Source organism: Phyllobates terribilis, unplaced genomic scaffold, assembly GCF_046119375.1.
Source record: "Phyllobates terribilis strain yellow unplaced genomic scaffold, ASM4611937v1 Scaffold_2__4_contigs__length_985480577, whole genome shotgun sequence".
In the NCBI taxonomy this organism is placed as follows: Eukaryota; Metazoa; Chordata; class Amphibia; order Anura; family Dendrobatidae; genus Phyllobates; species Phyllobates terribilis.
In genome coordinates this window covers 377868088-377891321 of record NW_027362762.1, presented here as the reverse complement: position 1 = coordinate 377891321, position 23234 = coordinate 377868088, and the positions used below count along the sequence as shown (strand labels likewise).

The following is a 23234-nucleotide window of genomic DNA, read 5'->3' as shown; positions in this document are numbered from 1 at the left end:
TCCTGAGATTTTTAAAAAGTGAGCAAAGAGAAAGGAATATTATAATATCCATTACTTACCTGTTGAATCTCTTGCCACAGTCACAACTTCAATCTATTCATCCTGTGGTATCAGAAGTGATGAAATCCAGTCTTTATAGAGGTTTTCAAAGCCAAGGCAAATTTTCTGACAGCACTGCAGTATGCTGAATCATAACAGTATGTAATATACACACTACTAGGATTCAATTCTAATTTTTAGTTTGAACGATCGTCACGTGACGATCATAATTCATAATTGCGATCACATTCCAGTGGTCCATTGAGAGAAGCATGTAGAGCAACAAATAGAGCTGAATCCTAAAAGTGTGTATGTTACACATTGTTCGATTTCGGCATGTTACAATCCTGAAAATTTGCCTTGGGTCTGAAAACCTCTTTAATTCATGCAAACACTGGAGCCAATCATTGGTCTTAATGGTCACATCCTTTACTTCGAAATATCACATCTGAGGCCAGTGACTGGCTGCAGCAGTCACATGAGTTCTAGATAGAGTATCATCACTTCCAGTGTTTCCGGGGACCTCCTGAGTAGTGTTGAGCCACCCCCGTAGTGTTCGGGTTCGGTTCGGTTCGTCGAACACCGGGATGTTCGAGGAACTGTTCGTCGAACTGTTCGTCGAACACCTTAGAACACCGTCGAACACCGTTAAAACCAATGGCAGGCAAACAAAAACACATAGGAACACATAGAAAACACCTTCAAAGGTGTCCAAAAGCTGACAAACTGCTCAGAAGACGCTTTCTTTAAAAAAGCCGGCCGGCAATTCAGCAGCGGCATACACCGGTACCCGACAATTTAGACATGAAGGAATAGAGCATCACACATAGATTAGATAGATAGAAACATGTCAGTCACATATATATGAAGTACAGTGACAGTGTTGCTTACTGTACTTGTCATTTAGTGTAAAGGATTTATTAAAAAATATAATAGTGTTTTCGTGCACCGTCTCTTTAAAAAAGCCGGCCGGCAATTCAGCAGCGGTACCCGACAATTTATAACAGACCGAATAGAGCTTCACACATAGATTAGATAGATAGAAACATGTCAGTCACATATATATGAAGTACTGTGACAGTGTTGCTTACTGTACTTGTCATTTACTGCAAAGAATTTATTTAAAAAAATAATAGTGTTTTCATGCACCGTCTCTTTAAAAAAGCCGGCTGGCAATTCAGCATCTGTACCCGACAATTTAGAATAGAAGGAATAGAGAATCACACATAGATTAGATAGATAGAAACATGTCAGCCACATATATACGAAGTACAGTGACAGTGTTGCTTACTGTACTTGTCATTTAGTGTAAAGGATTTATTAAAAAATATAATAGTGTTTTCGTGCACCGTCTCTTTAAAAAAGCCGGCCGGCAATTCAGCAGCGGTACCCGACAATTTATAACAGACAGAATAGAGCTTCACACATAGATTAGATAGATATTATATATGTGACTGACATGTTTCTAAGTACAGTGACAGTGTTGGTTACTGTACTTGTCATTTAGTATTAAAATAAAGGATTTATTATTAAAAAAAATTGGCGTGGGGTTCCCCGTAATTTTAGTCTCTAGCGGAGGTTAAGCAGACAGCTGGGGCAGATGTTTAAAGCCTGGGAAGGGGGTAATACCCACGGAGCTTCCCAGGCTACTAATATCAGCCCCCAGCTGAATACCTAGCCTTTACTAGCTATTAAAATGGAGGACCCCCCCAAAAAAATGACGTGGGGTCCCCCCTAATTTAATAGCTAGCAAAGGCTAGGCAGACAGCTGGGGGCTGATATTAATAGCCCAGGAAGAGAGCCATGAATATTGGCCCCCTCCCAGGCTAGAAACACCAGCCCTCAGCCGCCCCAGAAATGGCGCATCCATAGGATGCGCCAATTCTGGCACTTAGCCTCGCTCTTCCACGCTGCCCTGGTGCGGTGGCAGGGGGTAATAGGGTTGGGGTTGATGTCAGCTTATAATGCCAGCTGACATCAAGCCCAGGTTAGTAATGGAGAGGCGTCTATAAGACACCGCCATTACTAACCCCATAGTCAAAGTTAAAAAAAAAACACAAACACCCAGAATAAAGTCCTTTAATTGAAATAAAGACACAATTCTTTATTGTTCTAAATTAAACCATACTTACCATCACGCCCATTCCAGCTGAAGCCAACGATCTCCTGCAATAAAAGAAAAATAATAAAGCAACCTCATCCTTACCTTTCCATGGTTCCCAGGACAGCTCCAGCTCTGCTACATCGAGATGACAGGCTGGACCGCAGCAGAACGCTGCCATCCAGCTTGCCATGCCGCACACACTGAGAAGCGCAGGCATGCTTGCGCTCCTCAGTGTCTGACTGTGACGGCATCCAGATGAGCCGACAATGAACTCGGCTCACCTCATGTACGTCACTGACAGCGTGGGAAAATTCTCCTGCACTCAGCGCTTCAGCGTGAGAATTTTCCCACGCTGTCAGTGACGTGCATGAGGTGAGCCGAGTTCATTGGACATGACCTCGGCTCATCTGGATGCCGTCACAGCCAGACACTGAGTAGCGCAAGCATGCCTGCGCTTCTCAGTGTCTGCGGGATGACAGGCTGGATGGCAGCGTTCTGCTGCGGTCCAGCCTGTCATCTCGATGTAGCAGAGCTGAAGCTGTCGTGGGAGCCATGGAAAGGTAAGGATGATGTTGCTTTATTATTTTATTTTTATTGCAGGAGATCATTGGCTTCAGCTGGAATGGGCGTGATGGTAAGTATGGTTTAATTTAGAACAATAAAGAATTGTGTGTTTATTTCAATTAAAGGACTTTTTTCTGGGTGTTTGTGTTTTTTTTAAATACTTTACTAGAAATTCATGGTGGTCATGTCTAATATTGGCGTGACCCCATGAATTTCGGGCTTAGGGCCAGCTGATAATGCCAAGCTGGCCTTAACCCCTTTATTACCCAGTGAGCCACCGCACCAGGGCCCTGGATGAGTTGGGTACAGCGCCAGAAGATGGCGCTTCTATGAACGCGCCATTTTCCGGGGCGGCTGCGGACTGCAATTTGCAGCGGGTGGGGCCCAGAAAGCTTGGGCCTCCCTGCGCTGCAGATTCCAGCCCCCAGCTGCCTAGTTGTACCTGGCTGGACACAAAAATAGGGCGAAGCTCCACGTATTTTTTTTTTAAATTCATGAAATTCATGGAATAATTAAGAAAAAAAGGGCTTCCCTATATTGTTGTGTCCGGCTAGGTACAAATAGGCAGCTGGTGGTTGGGAGCAGCCCGTTCCTGCCTGCTGTACCTGACTGGACACAAATATAGGGCGAAGCCCCGCATCAATTTTTTTTTCATTATTTCATGAATTTCCTGAAATAATTTAAAAAAAATTTACGTGGGGCTTCGCCCTATATTTGTGTCCAGTCAGGTACAGCAGGCAGGAACGGGCTGCCCCCAACCACCAGCTGCCTATTTGTACCTGGCCAGACACAACAATATAGGGAAGCCCTTTTTTAAAAAAATTATTTCATGAAATAATTAAAAAAAAATTGACGTGGGGCTTCGCACTATATTTGTGTCCAGCCAGGTACAGCAGGCAGGGACGGGCTGCCCCCAACCACCAGCTGCCTATTTGTACCTGGTTGGACACAACAATATAGGGAAGCCCTTTTTTCTTAATTATTCCATGAATTTCATGAAATAATTTAAAAAAAAAATGCGTGGGGCTTCGCCCTATTTTTGTGCCCAGCCAGGTACAACTAGGCAGCTGGGGGCTGGAATCTGCAGCGCAGGGAGGCCCAAGCTTTCTGGACCCCACTCGCTGCATATTGCAGTCCGCAGCCGCCCCGGAAAATGGCGCGTTCATAGAAGCGCCATCTTCTGGCGCTGTACCGAACTCATCCAGGGCCCTGGTGCGGTGGCTCACTGGGTAATAAAGGGGTTAAGGCCAGCTTGGCATTATCAGCTGGCCCTAAGCCCGAAATTCATGGGGTCACGCCAATATTAGACATGACCACCATGAATTTCTAGTAAAGTATTTAAAAAAACACAACACCCAGAATAAAGTCCTTTAATTGAAATAAACACACAATTCTTTATTGTTCTAAATTAAACCATACTTACCGTCACGCCCATTCCAGCTGAAGCCAATGTCTTCTGCAATAAAAGTAAAATAATAAAGCAACCTCATCCTTACCTTTCCATGGTTCCCACGACAGCTTCAGCTCTGCTACATCGAGATGACAGGCTGGACCGCAGCAGAACGCTGCCATCCAGCCTGTCATCCCGCGGACACTCAGAAGCGCAGGCATGCTTGCGCTCCTCAGTGTCTCGCTGTGACGGCATAAAGATGAGACAAGCTCATGTCCAATGAACTCGGCGCATCTCATGCACGTCACTGACAGCGTGGGAGAATTCTCCTGCACTCAGCACTTCAGCGTGAAAATTCTCCCACGCTGTCAGTGACGTACATGAGGTCAGCTGAGTTCATTGGACATGAATGAGCTCACCTCATGCACGTCACTGACAGCGTGGGAAAATTCTCACGCTGAAGCGCTGAGTGCAGGAGAATTTTCCCACGCTGTCAGTGACGTGCATGAGGTGAGCTCATTCATGTCCAATGATCTCAGCTCACCTCATGCACGTCACTGACAGCGTGGGAAAATTCTCCTGCACTCAGCGCTACAGCGTGAGAATTCTCCCACGCTGTCAGTGACGTGCATGAGGTGAGCTCATTCATGTCCAATGAACTCAGCTGACCTCATGCACGTCACTGACAGCGTGGGAGAATTCTCACGCTGAAGTGCTGAGTGCAGGAGAATTCTCCCACGCTGTCAGTGACGTGCATGAGGTGCGCCGAGTTCATTGGACATGAACTCGTCTCATCTTTATGCCGTCACAGCCAGACACTGCAGAGCGCAAGCATGCCTGCACTTCTCAGTGTCTGCGGGATGACAGGATGGATGGCAGCGTTCTGCTGCGGTCCAGCCTGTCATCTCGATGTAGCAGAGCTGAAGCTGTCGTGGGAACCATGGAAAGGTAAGGATGAGGTTGCTTTATTATTTTTCTTTTATTGCAGGAGATCGTTGGCTTCAGCTGGAATGGGCGTGACGGTAAGTATGGTTTAATTTAGAACAATAAAGGAATGTGTCTTTATTTCAATTAAAGGACTTTATTCTGGGTGTTTGTGTTTTCTTTTAACTTTGACTATGGGGTTAGTAATGGGGGTGTCTTATAGACGCCTCTCCATTACTAACCTGGGCTTGATGTCAGCTGGCATTATAAGCTGACATCAACCCCAACCCTATTACCCCCTGCCACCGCACCAGGGCAGCGTGGAAGAGCGAGGCTAAGTGCCAGAATTGGCGCATCCTATGGATGCGCCATTTCTGGGGCGGCTGACGGCTGGTGTTTCTAGCCTGGGAGGGGGCCAATATTCATGGTTCCCTTCCTGGGCTATTAATATCAGCCCCCAGCTGTCTGCCTAGCCTTTGCTAGCTATTAAATTAGGGGGGACCCCACGTCATTTTTTTGGGGGGTCCCCCATTTTAATAGCTAGTAAAGGCTAGGTATTCAGCTGGGGGCTGATATTAGTAGTCTGGGAAGCTCCGTGGGTATTACCCCCTTCCCAGGCTTCAAACATCTGCCCCAGCTGTCTGCTTAACCTCCGCTAGAGACTAAAATTACGGGGAACCCCACGCCAATTTTTTTTAATATTAAATCCTTTATTTTAATACTAAATGACAAGTACAGTAACCAACACTGTCACTGTACTTATTATATATGTGACTGACATGTTTCTATCTATCTAATCTATGTGTGAAGCTCTATTCTGTCTGTTATAAATTGTCGGGTACCGATGCTGAATTGCCGGCCGGCTTTTTTAAAGAGATGGTGCATGAAAACACTATTATTTTTTTAAATAAATCCTTTACACTAAATGACAAGTACAGTAAGCAACACTGTCCCTGTACTTCATATATATGTGACTGACATGTTTCTATCTATCTAATCTATGTGTGATTCTCTATTCTTTCTGTTCTAAATTGTCGGGTACCGGTGTATGCCGCTGCTGAATTGCCGGCTTTTCATGTTTCACTGTGAGCACTGTTCCCATCGATTTGGGCAATCACTGTAATGCCACAACCACCATGCCTGTGGCATTACAGTGAGTGGCAGACAATCCCTGCATGATTGGTGCTCTAAATAGCGCCAGACATGCAGGACACGCTTTTGGTGCACGAACAGTTATCGAACATAACCTCGAACAGCCGAATTTTTTGCAAATCGTTCGGGTTCGTCGAACAACTCGAACACCGCCCAAAACAGCTCGAATTTGAGATTGGCGAACAGTTCTAGTCGAACACCGCTCATCTCTACTCCTGAGTCACTAAGCTGGAGCTGAGTGGGATTCAAGAGATAAGTAGTGACTATGTCTTTATTGTATAACATTTCCTACTCTTTTTCCACTTTTGAAACACTTTTAATATTCTTCAAGAAATACAATAACTTCCAGAATCTAATAAGATTCTGTTGACACTTGTGTTTTTAGGCTTCCATCAGTGGTTCTGGTATTTTTCATGGCATGAATAGTACAATCTGAAGCATTGATCAAGCCTTAAAAATCCCAGAACCATGGCAGAAACCTGAAAAACTCCATTATATGCCAATAGTGGTTGAATCAGGATTCATTAGGTACCTTTGTAAAATCTGTCTTATCAGTTATGGCTCCCCTAGGAAAGGAAGTCATATCACTAATATAAGCAGGGCTTTACAAGAAAATTGTACACAACCTTTGGATCTAACACTCACTAATTATTCAACAGTGGAAACTGTACATTAAGCAAAGTAAATGTATATGATGTAGATAAAGCATTGATTAGTTTTGTTACAGGCACATAGAGTAATAGTGACTAATGTGTGCAGTGACGTTTTAACACAGTCTAATTATATTTCGATTGTTGCAGACACTTTCCTATAACAGACACAATCTTGCAAGTGGGACCAATGAAAAACAAGCCAAAGAAATACTGATTCGTCGGAGGCACAGTATGAGAGAAAGCATAAAGAAGCATAACAGCCTTATCACAAGGAACAGACCGGTACATGTACTTTGATTTTTGCATTATGTAGTGCTTATTATTATAGGAATGAGCGGACACGTGGATGTTCGGGTTGGTCGGATTCTGCCAAACTGTAGTTCAAAGTTTGGATCGGCATCCAAACTTGACCTCAAACCCAATAGAAGTCAATGGTGACCTGAACTTCGGTGCTGTAAAATGGTTGTAAAATGGTCATAGTTAGGGCTAGGGGACTGCACTAGGAAGCTAAATAGGGGCAAGAGCAGGGCAGTTACCTGACAAACAAATGTGGACAGGCAAGTGGCTTAAAATAACATAGAATAAAAAAAATAAATTATAATCTTGAACTAGGAGGCAGAGGTCCAAGTGGAGGAGGAGGTTGAGGAGAAGGAGGAGGTGGCGGTGTAGGTGGAAGAAGCAAGGGAGGAATAATCCAATATTGTTTTTGTGGGGATTTTTTTTTTTTCATAATTTTTTTCATGTTTTTTTTTTATGGAACTGACTTAAAAGAACATACATAGAATTAACCAAACAAAAAATAACAATGAAGAACCAGGAGGCGAAGGTCCAAGTGGAGGAGGAGGTGGACGTGGCGGTCTAGGTGTAAGAGGCAAGGGAGGCGTAATCCAACACTGTTATTGTGTTTTTGTTTTCTTCTCTTTTTTTTTATGGAACTGACTTAGGTTAAGTGCACACGTAGCGTTTTTGATGCATTTTCGCAGCATTTTTTTGCCGCGAAAACGCTTGGTAATGGGACTGCCAACTATTGCAATTGGTAATCCTGATGTGCTGTACACATGATGCGGAGGTTTCCGCTCAGGATTACCATTGCGGAAAAAAATGCAGCATGTCAATTGTGCGCAGCGTTTCCCGCCCATTGACTAATTGAACCGCAGTTAATCCGCAGGTATAATATTTATACCTGCAGATTTGTTGCATTTCAATTAAAGCCAAAAGGCAGTGAAATGCTGCGGAAACACTGCGGGTGGTACCCGGGTCGGCAGAGGAGTACTACTCCCCTCATGCGACCACCGCTCGCGCTGATAACAGCAAGAGTGGCACGGCTGAGAGGAGCAGTAGTCTCCTCAGCCAAGCAGGGTACCATGCGGTGTAAAAAAAGCAAAAAAAAGCAAAAAATTAAATAAAAAACATTATTCTCACCTATCCAGCGATGTTCCCCAGCGATGACATCCTCCCGGCGGTTGGCGGTACACTGCCGAGAGTGCGCTCGCTCCCAGCAGTGTACTGCGCTGCAAGGACCTGCGGTCCCGTGATGGTCACATGAGCTCACTTTACGGCACCCCGGTGCTGCGTGGGAACATTCTGAAGAATGTTCCCACCAGTACTGGTGATGAGGTCATCGGGGCTGATCAGCTGATCTTCAGCTGATGAACCCCAGTGGCCTCACTCCTGCAGCAGCATGTACACTAACAGGAGTGATTTTATACTCCTGTCAATATACATTGCTGTCTTCCAGAGCAGTGACATCAGTGATTGCTGATGTCACTGCTGAAGAAGTGACCCGGATCGCCGAGGGACAATCGTGACGGAATCGTGGACTACGTCATGACGGCAAACAGAGTTGAACAATGGCTTGGTGCGACTGGTATAGTTGTCTAGTCAGCCAAAGGTATGGACAAGTCTTGTGGGATCCACGCCTGGTTCATTTTAATAAATGTTAGCTTCCCCACGTTAGCTGTCGACAGGCGGATGCGACTGTCGGTGATCACACCCCCTGCTGTGCTAAACACGCATTCCGACAGTACACTTACCACAGGGCAGGTGAGCACCTCCAAGGCATAAAAGGCAAGCTCAGGCCATGTGTCCAATTTGAACACCCAGAAGTTAAATGGGGCAGATCCTTCAATTAGTACATGGAGACGTGTGGACATGTACTCTTCCACCATGTTGTTGCAACGCTGCCTCCTGCTAATATGGACCATATCAGATAGTGGTGCTGGATGTTGTGGCCTGCTGAGAACGTTTTGCCACATTTCAGCCATGCTAACCCTGCCTTCCGAGGTGATGGTGCCCCAGTTGCGTTGGCAACTACCTCCTCATATGTCTTGTTCTTCCAGTGAGCCCCTGCCATCAGCAGTGCCTCTACCAGCATGCGCTTGTATTCACACATTTTGCGATCCTGCTCCAGTGACGGAAGTAATGATGGTACATTGTCCTTGTAGCAGGGATCCAGCAGGGTGGCCACCCAGTAATCAGCAGTGGTAACAATTCAGGCAACTCTGCGATTATTGCGCAGGCACAGTAGCATGTATTGGCTCATGTGTGCCAGGCTGCCCAGAGGCAACAACAAGCTGTCCTCGGTGGGAGGTGAATGGTCTAGGGCCTCTGTATCCCCACAGCCACGCTCCAGTGATGCCCGTGAGCTGATTTGAGCACCATCCTGCTGTGAATATGGTTCCTCCTCCTCCAAAACTGTCTTCTAGCTGGACCATTGTGTACCTGGTCGCTGTTTGTACAGGAACCCACCTTCCAAGCAATGTGTGGACGACTGGCCTGATAACAGTGTGAATAGTCCTTATTCCTCCTGCTCCTCTTCTACCACCATTCATGCAGAACCGAAGTGTTTTTTCCAGCAGGCATAGAAGTGGTATAGTAAGACTCATGATGGTGTCATCACCGCTGGCCATGTTGCTGGAGTATTCGAAGCAGCACACATGGTGGTGAAGTAGTGTTGTTTAGCAGAGCAACCTAGCTGTGCATGCTGCAGCTGAAGCTCCACTATTGCCTGCTGCCTCTCAAGCATACAGTGCCTACAAGTAGTATTCAACCCCCTGCAGATTTAGCTGGTTGACACATGCAGAATTAACTTGGCATTGTGACATTAGTACTGTAGATCAGCCTGGAAGTGGGAAATGCACTGCAGCAAATTTTTTTTTTTTTTTTAAAACGTAAAAAGTTAATTCAGAGTGTCATTTATTATTCAACCCCTCAAACCACAAGAATTTTGTTTGGTCCCCCTAAAGTATTAAGAAGTAGTTCAGGCACCAAGAATAATGAGCTTCACATGTGTGGATTAAAGATCTCTTTTGCCAGCCTTTTCTGACTATTTAAGACCCTCCCCAAACTTTTGAACAGCACTCAGACATGGTCAACATGGGAAAGACAAAGGAGCATTCCAAGGCCATCAGAGACAAGATCGTGGAGGGTCACAAGGCTGGCAAGGGGTACAAAACCCTTTCCAAGGAGTTGGGCCTACCTGTCTCCACTGTTGGGAGCATCATCCGTAAGTGGAAGGCTTATGGAACTACTGTTAGCCTTCCACGGCCAGGACAGCCTTTGAAAGTGTCCTCCCGTGCCGAGGCCAGGCTTGTCCGAAGAGTCAAGGCTAACCCAAGGACAACAAGGAAGGAGCTCCGGGAAGATCTCATGGCAGTGGGGACATTGGTTTCAGTCAATACCATAAGTAACGTACTCCACCGCAATGGTCTCCGTTCCAGACGAGCCCGTAAGGTACCTTTACTTTCAAAGCGTCATGTCAAGGCTCGTCTACAGTTTGCTCATGATCACTTGGAGGACTCTGAGACAGACTGGTTCAAGGTTCTATGGTCTGATGAGACCAAGATCGAGATCTTTGGTGCCAACCACACACGTGACGTTTGGAGACTGGATGGCACTGCATACGACCCCAAGAATACCATCCCTACAGTCAAGCATGGCTGTGGCAGCATCATGCTGTGGGGCTGTTTCTCTGCCAAGGGGCCTGGCCATCTGGTCCGCATCCATGGGAAGATGGATAGCACGGCCTACCTGGAGATTTTGGCCAAGAACCTCCGCTCCTCCATCAAGGATCTTAAGATGGGTCGTAATTTCATCTTCCAACAAGACAACGACCCAAAGCACACAGCCAAGAAAACCAAGGCCTGGTTCAATAGGGAAAAAGTCAAGGTGTTGGAGTGGCCTAGTCAGTCTCCTGACCTTAACCCAATTGAAAACTTGTGGAAGGAGCTCAAGAATAAAGTCCACATGAGACACCCAAAGAACCTAGATAACTTGGAGAAGATCTGCATGGAGGAGTGGGCCAAGATAACTCCACAGACCTGTGCCGGCCTGATCAGGTCTTATAAAAGACGATTATTAGCTGTAATTGCAAACAAGGGTTATTCCACAAAATATTAAACATAGGGGTTGAATAATAATTGACCCACACTTTTATGTTTAAAATTTAATAAAATTCAACTGAGCAACATAACTTTTTGGTTTGTAAGATTTATGCTTCTGTTCATAAAACCTACTCTCGTTTGCAGTTTGAAGGCTCTAACTTATTTACATCTTATCAAACCAGCTAAATCTGCAGGGGGTTGAATACTACTTGTAGGCACTGTATGCAAGATGGAGGTCCGCCTTGCTTGTGCATCACATACCAGCCTGTGTGTGGGAAGGCAGAAGTGATGCTGCAGTGCAGACAGGCGAACAGCAGGGTGAGAACGCCGAAAGCAAGTACACACTGCCCGCACTTTCAGCAGCAGCTTTGATATATGTGGATAATTTTTAAGGAAACTCTGCACCATCAAATTCAGCACATACGTCAGGAAAGGGATGTGCGTCAAACCAGCTAGGCCCAGAGCTGCTACGAGATTTCGCCCATTATCGCACACCACCAGGCCGGGCTTGAGGTTCTCTGCACTGGCACCAACCACTCATCTGTCTGCTGTTTGATCCCTGTCCGCAGCTCCTGTGCGGTGTGGGATTTGTCCCCCAAAGAGATGAGTTTCAGAACAGCCTGCTGTCGTTTCCCCCTGACTGTTCTGAAGTTGGTGGTACCGGTCTTACTATGATCGGATGAGGAGGCGGTGGAGGAAGCAGAGTAGGAGGAAGGAGCAACCTGGAAAGAGGAACGTCCAACAATCCTCGGCAGTGGTAGGTGGCAGAACATGCACTAGAACACCTTCCGCCTCAGGCACAGCCACCACTACATTTACCCATTGAGCAGTTATTTATGAAGATGTAACGTCCCTGGCCGTCCTTACTGGTTCACGTGTCAGTCGTTATGTGGACTTTGCCACTGATGGAGTTGCGCAGTGCACACCTGATTTGGTCAGTAACGTGTGTGCAGAGAAGGAATGGCCCACGTGGAAAAGTAGTGGCAGCTAGGAACAACATACTGCGGCCCCTGCCATCAGTTTTTTAAAACTGTCCATCTCAACGGGCCGGAATGGCAGTTCAAAGGCCACTAATTTGGAAATGCTGTTATTCAGGAACATGGCTCGTGGGTGGGTAGGGGGGTATTTCCTCTTTCTCTGGAGGGTTTGGGGGATGAAGAGCTGAACACTTCCATGGGACGGTGTGAAGATGCTCAGTCACACTACTGCTGGTGCTGTCACATCCTCCCGGTCACGGTCAACAGGGCCACCTGCCTCTCCTCAAAGAGAGGAAGCGGCTGAGACCAAAGCAGAAGAGGGAGCAAGAGAAGGCTCAGATCTGTCATGCTTTTTAAGGTGTGTACTCCACTGCACCTCGTGCTTGGAATTCAGACTCCTCGTCATGCAGTTGGTGCTCAGGTTCAGAACATTTATGCCTCACTTCAGGCTCTGACAGCACAGCGTGCAAACCACACGTGTCTTGTCATCAGCACATTGGCTGCAGAAATGCCACACCAGGGAGCTCCTTTGAGCTTGTTGTTCTCATTTCGTCAGTGCAGTAGGCACTAGCAGCCGATGTACTTGCAAGGGGCCGCCCACTGTGCTTTTGCACCCGGCTCCCTCTTTTGCTGTGCTGCTGGGGCAGCGTGGCCACTTCCTTTTCCTCCGAACTGCACACGTCACTAAGATAGCCTTTGTTCCATGTGGGGTCTAAGATCTCATCATCTCTCACTTCATCTTCCACCCAGTCCTCACCCCTGCCCTCCTTGCCGATCTGCACACTGCAGAAAGACGCAGCATTTGGCACCTGTATTTCGTCATCATCAGAGATGTGCTCTCGTGTTCCGTTGACCGTGTGCACTAATCCTCCCATGTACTCATCCTCCAAATGAACAAGTGGTTGTGCATCAGTGCACTCAATATCTTTCACTTCTGGTTCAGGGCCAAGTGGATAGCCCAAGGAACCACAGGCAGCGGAGTAATCAAAAAGCAGAAGTGACTGCTGCATGACTTGGGGCTCAGACTGCTTGGCTGATTTGCAAGGGGGTGAGGTAGAAGCTGGATGACCATGGTCCTCCGGTGCCAACTCTGCGCTTTCTGAAGGGGACAGGGTGGAAGATAATGCAAAGGAGCTGGAGGCACCCTCAGCCATCCAATCTCAATATGTTCTGGCCTCAATTCATGTAGCGGTATTCGGCCCTTCAAAATTATGCATAACATCCTGTCGACTACGTGCACCAGTGGAAAGTGTTGTATTTAAGCACACAGCACGAGCAAAACAACAGTGTCCTCTCCCTGCAGCAGGTCCACCGCCACCAGCTACACCAGCACCACCACGGCCACATCTTCATCACCTCATTGATGGTCTACTCATGTTTTGAAGTGGTTTTTAGACACACTACTCGCGCACACACATGGCTGGAGAGTATAATTATTTTTTAGACATACTACTTGTACAGACACAGTGGCAGAGTATAATAATTTTTTATGCACACTACTCACACACAGGAGGTTGCAGAGTATAATTATTTTGTATGCACACTACTCGTACAGATACATCGCAGAGTATAATAATTTTTTAGGTCCCCTACTCGTACAGACACAGCGGCAGAGTTTAATTATTTTTATGCACACAACTCGCACAGAGACGGCTGCAGAGTATAATTATTTTTTAGGCCCAGCTACAATTCGTACAGACACAGTGGCAAAGTATAATTTTTTTTATGGGATTTTTGGTATGGTACTCCCACAGGCAGGGTTGCAAAACATACACAGGCTTTTTTGCAGGGTGCGCACACACAGACCCTAACACTCTCCTTCACTCCAGCTGTGTCCTATCCCTATGCTAAGCAGAACAGAATGGCAGCAGCACACGTGATCCGGCATTTATACAGGTCAGGTCACGTGATGCGCCGGCCAATCACAGCCATGCCAATACTTGGTATTGCTGTAATGGCTTCAGAAGTGCCCACAGCCTAAAAGCGCGTTGATTGGCTGTGCTGCAGCCTTTCAACAGACTTTATTAGGCATCTGAACCCGAACAGTAAACCGGACTTCCGGTAAAGTCAGTGTTCAGGGCTCGGTAACGATACTAGGTGTACAGTACGACCCTCCAACTTTACATTTCGGGTACGCTCATCCCTACTTGTTAACAAGGAATAGAGCTTTTACTTTATATGGCTACAGTAGGCTAGATATTCCTCCGATGTACTGTATGAGAATTTCAGTGATGCCTGATATATGTTCCAGGATACAAAGAGAGAATCTGAAAATATCAATAGAAAAAGGAATTAGGAAATTGTTAGCTTCTTAAAGACTTCTTTTGTCAAAGGGCATATTAGGATCGTGTTACCTCTTGGGGCTGGGTAGTTACAAAGACTACTAATGATTGGAGAATCAGGATGGACCACTACCTCTCTTATTAACTGTGGGTTGGGCACACTGTAGATTAACACTCATTTCCTGCTACAGGAAAATTAAACTTAAAATAGTTGCAATTATATTTTAAGGAGAGTTCTCAAGGATGAATCTCCAGAAGCTCCTACCTCCTCCAGTACAGGATTACAAGGGTGTGCTAGTAGCACTGATCCTTTAATTTCTGTGGGATAGACTTTCAATTTAGGTATAGTTGATAGAAGAAAAAAAAAAGTTCCATTCAAATATTTTATGCCTGATCGTTATCTACAAATATTAAAATTCTTTAAGACTACCACCTAAAATGATATTTAAAAGTGGTCTTCTAAAAGAGTGGGCTTCTCAAAGAATATGGCCAGTATGCAAAATACGGGGTGAAACTTCTCAAATGAGTGGTGTTTTGGAGACGGTTCAATGTATTTTAGATAGAAATGGCATGTGAGAAGTGAGTAACATTTGTAAAAAGGAACATTTCTGGCAGCTGCACGACTCGGTGAATTATATTGTGCATTTCTTTTACACAGGCCACTACACATAACACTCGTTATTTGTCTCTTCCTGGGCACACAAAGCTGTCTGGAGGACCAAAAAAGAATGCAGCTACCTTTAGAGGTAAGAAGCAAAGCATGTAGATTTCCCTTAACTAAGGTCAAATATTCATAGGTGCTCCTCTACCGAAAAGGCAAAGGGTTTAGACTTGACTAGACATACGTAGCTGATTTCTACTAGGGAGACAGAGCCACACTGTCCGTAGCTTGTCACTGGTATTGCAGCTAATTGTATTGATGGACCAATTGTAATGCAAGACTATGGCCTACCTTCAGCCAAACAAGCTACCGACAGCTAAAGGGGCATGAAACCCCATCAGTAAAAAAACCCCTATTGTCTCCGTGAATGGTTTACAATGTAAGAATAAGACTAAATATCTTGTATCTATGGTAAAACAGATATAGCACAGCAAAAAGACATTATTTGTAGAAAGTAGAGTATGTTATGGAAAATTTGTAATCTGAAAATCTCTTGTTTTTTGCACCTGCTTAGTGGGCGATGGAGACTCAGATGGTGGTAACTCCAGTCAAGAGTTAAATTTCTACCCCAGAGCGGCTGAGATTTTGCGGAAAGAGAGAAGACCACGCACTCCATACAACAGCAAGTTTGAATGGAGAGATGAAAAGCTAAGTAGTAAGGCTGAGAACTCTAACACAGGCAGCGACTCTCCAATACAAGGAGGAGTTCAGGAACCACTCCTAGCTAGACCAAGGTTTGGCACTTTAAGAGATGACAGAGGGCCAAACGAAGAAAACTTGACACCAATAGCTCCACCAAGAGTTAGACGAACATCAGAACATGACAGTCGAAAACAGAGATCTAGAGAGAATAGACCTCAACCTCGAGCACCAAAATAGTGATGCTAGCCTTAGTTTTTAATTTCTAAAATTGAAAGGTTTAACCCTTTGTTTTAGATGGCCTATTTAATTTACCGGAGCTGCAAAATATCATGTTTAAATTACTAATTACTGCGGATGTCTTATCTACGGACTGTTAACTTATTGTTCTATGCATAAATATGTGATAAGGTGTTTACACACGATTGTACAATCCTCTTTATAAATGTAAGAGAAAAGGATCAAAACACCAGGAGGTATGCTGAAAAATATATGTTCGTGATGAAAAGGCACATTGCACTGATTTTCTGGTATTCCTGACTTGAATCTTCCGATTGGAAGGTGGGAATTGTATCACATACTGTTTTATTTTAAAGACCATAGATGCACAAAGGATTTCTAGTCTAACTTGTTCAAAGACAATACATGGCTTAAGCACAAATCCTTTGAACATGTAATTCATACTTTATATATAAGTTTAATGTACATAAAAAGTTGAGTAACTTTGAAGATATATTGAATTACTTATCTTTTACTGAGTCTGACCTGAAGATTTCTTTTGCATTTTGGAGAGTGTTGATTTTGCACTACACATTGCACTTATAAAGGGAAGTATACTGTAACACTCCCAGAATGCAGTGAAGCAGAGAGCATATAATTAAAGGGGTCTTCTATGTTAATGTATATTGTTAGGACATACTACAATGTTATGTATAATTGTGTCCAACCTATGGGCCTGCCGGCTATCCTGGTGCCTCTGTGTGTCCCCTGACTTTTTACCTTTGGTTTTTTACTACTGTGCAGAGAGGTGCAGGTCTACCATGAAGGGGCCACTTACTGATTAGGAAGTGACAGTATATCCCAGCAATATATCACACTTTTAATGGTGGGAAAACCCCTTTAAAAGGCATTATCTGAGCAGTCAGGGTTATAGCTTTCAATAAGCTGATGACTCGTCCTGATAACTATCCGTAAACAGCACTGGGCTATAATAAAGTGTATAGTTTCAATTACAGAATTACTCAATATACATTGAAAATATATATTTTTGTACCGTGTTAGCCAGTAGATAGAAAAATATTTAGATTTGAGAGTGATTGATACCTTTTAATGGCAAACTGAAAAGTTGGTAACAAATTGCAGGCTTTCGAGACTACTCAGGCCTCTTCATCAGGCATAGTATCATAGTACTCTCATAGTGCCACTGAGGACTCTCAATATTTCTAAATATTTTTCAATATACATTATAATTACCATATTTTTCGGACCATAAGACGCACCTAGGTTTTAGAGGAGGAAAATAAAAAAATAAAAATTTAAGCAAAAAATGTGGTCATGATGCACTTTTAAGGGGCAGGGGGTCTTCTGCTGACACTGGTATAGGGGTAATGTCCCCCAATTCTGACAATATCCCCCATCCTGATATATATGCCCCCCCTTCCTTTTATACGTGGTCCCCATCCCCATCCTGGTATGCCTGGCATCCCTCCATTCTGGTATGCATGGAACCCCTCCATCCTGGTATGCATGGCACCCCTCATCCCTATCCTGGTATGCATGGCACCCCTCATCCCTATTCTGGTATGCATGGCAACCCTCATCCTTATTCTGGTATGCATGGCACCCCTCATCCCTATCCTGGTATGCATGGCAACCCTCATCCCTATCCTGGTATGCATGGCACCCCTCATCCCTGTCCTGGTATGCATGGCACAGCAATCCCCATCCTGGTATGCATGGCACCCCTCATCCCTGTCCTGGTATGCATGGCACCCCTCATCCCTGTCCTGGCATGCATGGCACCCCTCATCCCTGTCCTGGCATGCATGGCACCCCTCATCCTTGTCCTGGTATGCATGGCACCCCTCATCCCTGTCCTAGTATGCATGGCACCCCTCATCCCTGTCCTGGTATGCATGGCACCCCTAATCCCTATCCTGGTATGCATGGCACCCCTCATCCCTGTCCTGGTATGCATGGCACCCCTCATCCCTGTCCTGGTATGCATGGCACCCCTAATCCCTATCCTGGTATGCATGGTCCCCCTCATCCCTATCATGCTGCACATAAAAAAATAAACACTCCTACTCACCTTTCTTCTCTCCTCCAGTGCTGCGTCCTGTCTACCTGCACTGATCTCTCCATGTGAGCCGCGCATGACGTCACTGCCATGCGCGGCTCACAAGGAGAGATCAGCTGCCGGAAGTCACTGCTCCCCACGCCGGGACTGTGTGCGCGGGGAGCAGTGACTTCACTCTCCCTCATAGCCGACACACAGCGGAGCCGCGCCCTGGCTCCTGCTGCTGCTGGCTATCTCGTGTGCCCGCTCATTAAAGGCATGAATATTCACCCCCTCCCCACGCCCATGGGCGTGGAGAGAGGTTGAATGAATATTCATACCCTTTAACAGCGGGCACAGGTTATTCCGGCAGCGTGCCGCTATTAAGGAACATGAATATTCAGTGCTCCCCACGCCCCATGGGGTGGGGAGAAGTGAATATTCATTTTCTTTAGCAGCAGGGACAGTGTAGGCTGCACGGGCGGCTGCAGCCTCCTGTGCCCCGCTCCTCTACCGCTACCGCTCCCCACACACCCCATATATATATACACCCCCCCAACATTCGGACTATAAGACGCACCCCCCATTTTCCTCCAAAATTTTGGAGGAAAAAAGTGTGTCTTGTAGTCCGAAAAATACGGTAATTAGAAATTATGAAAAGGTGTTTAAAATTCAACACCCGCAATGCAATCTTTCTCATCAATTAAAAAAGTATCATGTCTTAGGTTGATAATTGCCAGAAAGGGAATCCCCGAATCCTGCTCCATCAAGATTTCATATCCACAGTTGTGATTATGATACCTACAATGAAGGGTTTATTAGGAAACTGCCCAATGTCCTGTGTATTTTTCACTTATCCCAAAAGGACCATATACACTGCGCATGCACAGTGTTAAATGACTACTGACTGGCAACTAGCCACCAAATTTTTGCCAGTCTGAGCGCAGCATAATGTAGAGACAGACACCTTCATTCCAGTGATGTGTCACTTACTGGGCGGCTTGCTGCAGTTTTGATAATCTGCTGTTGATAAAACAGTGATTTTATCACTACAGTACTAGTAAACCTACTTCATATTCATGAGCTTTGTATAACCTCCCCACCAGTGATTGGCAGCTTTCAGCCTATGCACAGTATACACAGAACGATGCCAATGAGAGGTGTGGGCGGGGTTATACAGAGTTCAGCATTCATAGAATTGCTATATCTGCAGCAGATAAAACAGTGAGTTTATCAAAACTACAACAAGCAGCCCAGTAAGTGATACACCACTGGAATCAGGGTCTCTGCTCCTACATCATGATGCCGTGTTAGCACAAACCTTTTAATAGCTTTGCTCAGTGGGCATAGACTGATATTGCTCTTGACTGCACAGGTCCTATTTACACAGGGCCATGCACTGCTAAGAACGATAATTTTTCAGCATTGAGTTGGTTCGTTGTGATCTGCGGACTGTTTAGACTGAACGATTATTGTGAAGCGAGCATTTCTAAAAAGGCTCATCTACTGTATCCGTGCAGTGTAAATGCACCTTTACACTTCAGAGCCAGTGTCTTGTGGACTCGTGCACTTATTGACTGTAGTGTAAACCTATTAGTATGTACTGTTTTATGTTATAACAGATTTTAAGATAATTCAAGAATGTTTTAATATATACCTTGATTTTTGAATGTTATTTATTATAGTACCTCTGGAAACATTTTCCAGTTTAATCAACCATTGCTGAAATACAGTGCATATTTTCTATAATAAACAAGACAAAAACCTAAAAAAGTGGCTTACGTCTATAGTTGGATCCATGTAATAGAACATTTTGGGACTATAGTAAAGCGCATGCATGTACACACGCAGTAGGACAGCGCTCTACATGCATTTGTCTTTACATCCGAGATGTTCGGCCATCAGTTCAGCAAGTTTTTTCTTGATTATCTTTTACTGGTAAAATTGTCACAATATTTTCCTACAAGTTTCCAATGCACAAGAAAGATGTAAGATTACATGAGAAAGTGGTGAAAGTACTATATGCTGTATTACACTTACTAAGACTGTCACAAATAGAATGCATAAAGTACAATGTTTTCTAAAGATTCCTGACATTGATTGAATTTGGCCTCGTTCAGAATCTATTACCGATTTTCACATAGATGTCCTTTGTTTTTCAAGGATAGAACTTGCACCCATTTGAGTCTATTGGGCATGTTCACATGTTAATCGAGTGTCAGCAAAAAAAAAAAAAAAATCTAAGACATGTCCGTGTGTGTTCAGAGTCACAATTTAAACATATATAAAACCGGGGGTGCTGGTATGTCGGCCTAATAAATCCTGCAGCAAGAGGGACAACCACCACAGGTTGTCTGGTTAAAATAAAAAATTCGGGAGATAAGACTTGCGCTGGAAGTATAGGATACGAGTATGGATAAAATATGATGGGAGTACAAAGGTGAACAAGGGAATGCTGCATAATTTTATTAAGGGATTTATTAAATATAATGGGAAGGGGTATAGATAAAAAGAATATGTTGCAGGTAAACCTGATACCATCAACCTGCAATACCGACCCCCCTAAGTGTTAATACCACTTAGAGACCATCTCTAACCTATTCTGTAGAGCACCTAGTGCACTCCAGGTCTCGTCCTACCAGACGCCTGATGGTTGCCACTACCATTCCAACCAGGTGATCTCCACCTATCAGGTAACCTTAGCCTATCACTTACTGCCCACCGGCTTAGCCATTGTTTATTTCTCCCTATTTTTACCGACCTTTCTCCATAGGCTCTCCCCTTATTTCTCCTTCCCCAGGGGACATACATCTCCTACTTCTCCTTAACCAGGTAACTATATTTTACCAACCTCTCGGAGACCTGCTCTACAGCACCCTAATTCTACTCTCCTCCCCCTAGGAAATACCTGGAACTACATCCACCCTACCAGGAAGTGTACTACACCAACCTCCGCCCTGTAGTCACCACAACCATCGTCCAGTCTACTGTGTGGTTCTACGTGTTTTTACTACATATTCTTTTTATCTATATCCCTTCCCATTTTATTTAATAAATCCCTTAATAAAATTATGCACATGTTTTAACAACATTCTCTTCTTCACCTTTGTACTCCCATCATATTTTATCCATACTCGTATCCTATACTTCCAGTGCAAGTCTTATCTCCCACAAATTAAACTTGCCCACTTAAATCAACAGGTCAGTAAAAAAAAAAAAATAATGGACAGTGCACGACTGCCTTCAGAGGGCTGTCTATTTCTATTGATTAATGGGTAGAATCTTGAAAAATATGTTTTTTTACATAACAGAAAAATGAATGTAATATTGATGGTGAAACAAATTACAGACCACAAATGGATGAACATTGGACCCAGCACACTTTTTGTAAAGTGTCCTTTTTTTTTTTTCTCAAATGCAAAAAAAGTAAAAAATAAATAAAATTATAAAATTACAAACTGGTTGTCGTCCGAATGAGGCCTTATTTTTATTTATTTTTTTAAATTAGGGTCTCTCTTCAACCTCATATTAGTAGCTACCATGTGAGTCCATACTATTATTTTTTGCATAATGTGCATATTTTGCTACAGGGAGTATAGCTTGTAATACACCCTGCAACTCTGCAAAGAGAAGCAATATCTTCCAATTATTGGCTGGTGTCAAGCTATGAGTATAAACAATATAAAAGTCTATGCCTAGTAGATTTTATATATGTACAGTACAATGCTTTATAAAGGGAAATAAATAAGGATGTAATCAACATTCTGGAAAAAAAATAATAAAAAAATCACCGAAAAGCTTGCTTAATGCTTCTGAATCAAGTCCTGGTACAGTGGTCCAGACTAGGAGAAATGAAGAAAAAGAGGTGTCATTAGCACCCGGAACTGTTCTGCTGTTTAGTAACTGCAGTTCTTTGCAGCCTTATTGGATATATTGTGGAACTGGGGTTCAGGGGTAATCCTAGTAGACATCAATTTTGCTTAAAATTTTCAAGAAATTTTTTACTAAGATGTTATCTAGTGGAAAATCTGCAAAATACATGGCACTTGACATTCTAGACTACTCATCGGCGTTTTTAACATTAGAGAAATGTTTAACTATAATGTCCTATTAACTGTATATGTTTTTTTTCTTTAAATCAGTAAAACTTCTACGCAATTTGCTGTGACCTAATTTTAATTTAAAGTGTAACTGTCATTTTACTTTTTTTTTTTCATACAATAGTACAAATGAAGATAAGAAACTTTTTGGAATATCCTATCAGAGAATTCTGCTTCGTTCGATGGCAGTTGGTGCTCATAAACTTCTATAGAGAGGGGAGGGGAGCTAGAGGCAGATAAAGACAATCTGTTGCAATTTCTCTCGAAATGACACATACACTATAATGGAGTTATAGTAGAAAGGTCACACACTATGGCTTAAATCAAGTACTACTGTTTGCCTGCTGGTGTTTATTTCTAATTAGATAGGAGTTTATGAACAAGATAGTAAATGTTCTAAGAACAATGCACGCATAATTTCAGTGTCCACATATTACACAAACTATTATGCATTTCCTAATTCTCAATGTTACCTTAATATTATCTACTTTATTTATAATGGCAGAAATATGTAAATATGGTGATGGGACTCCACTATAAATCACATTATTAAGTTTTCTCTTGCTTATATTATGTCTCTCAGTCCTATTCACTTAGGTAACTTAATTGATAGTACATCACTATAGATTGTCTTTATCATTGACTATTGCTCTTTCAGAGGTTGCCAGAGATTGGCAAGAACAAACAAAAGTGGTATCCTGATATGACGATGAATTCATTCACCGCACCCAAGACCTCCAAAACCATGAAATTATGCTCCTAGCAGACATTAATAATTTCTAAATTTTGAGACTTTCTTAAAAAAAGAACCCTTCACCAGTTTGGGCATGTTAAACTGTCCACGTCATGGAATACTAACTGCACAGCTCAATGAAATGTAATTTTTATTTTTTTTAATTTCTCTTCTCTGTTGTAAAGATATTAACTTGTAAAATTTAGGTTATAATTTATGTTAAGTCCAAGGGGGCATTACCATAAATTCTTCTCTGAGGACATGTACTTTTCACTCTGCATGACATTGACTAACCATAAGCAGGGGGCATTGTGCAATGGAAAAAAACATGCACCTAGATAAACTTAGAGCAGGCT

The 23234-nt window shown here is 43.8% G+C and overlaps 1 protein-coding gene across 2 annotated transcripts in view; it reads left to right on the top strand.

Annotated features, from left to right (window-relative positions):
* The window catches only part of LOC141210718 (sodium/hydrogen exchanger 2-like), a 176983-nt gene extending 155480 nt beyond the window's left edge, over positions 1–21503 (top strand). For both annotated transcript variants that reach the window (XM_073664758.1, XM_073664759.1), the window contains exons 10-12: positions 6974–7108; positions 15126–15213; positions 15643–21503. In XM_073664758.1, the coding sequence (XP_073520859.1) occupies positions 6974–7108; positions 15126–15213; positions 15643–16007 (588 nt within the window). In that variant the 3' untranslated portion in view covers positions 16008–21503. The remainder of the gene's footprint in view (positions 1–6973; positions 7109–15125; positions 15214–15642) is intronic.
* The last annotated feature ends 1731 nt before the right edge of the window (positions 21504–23234 follow it).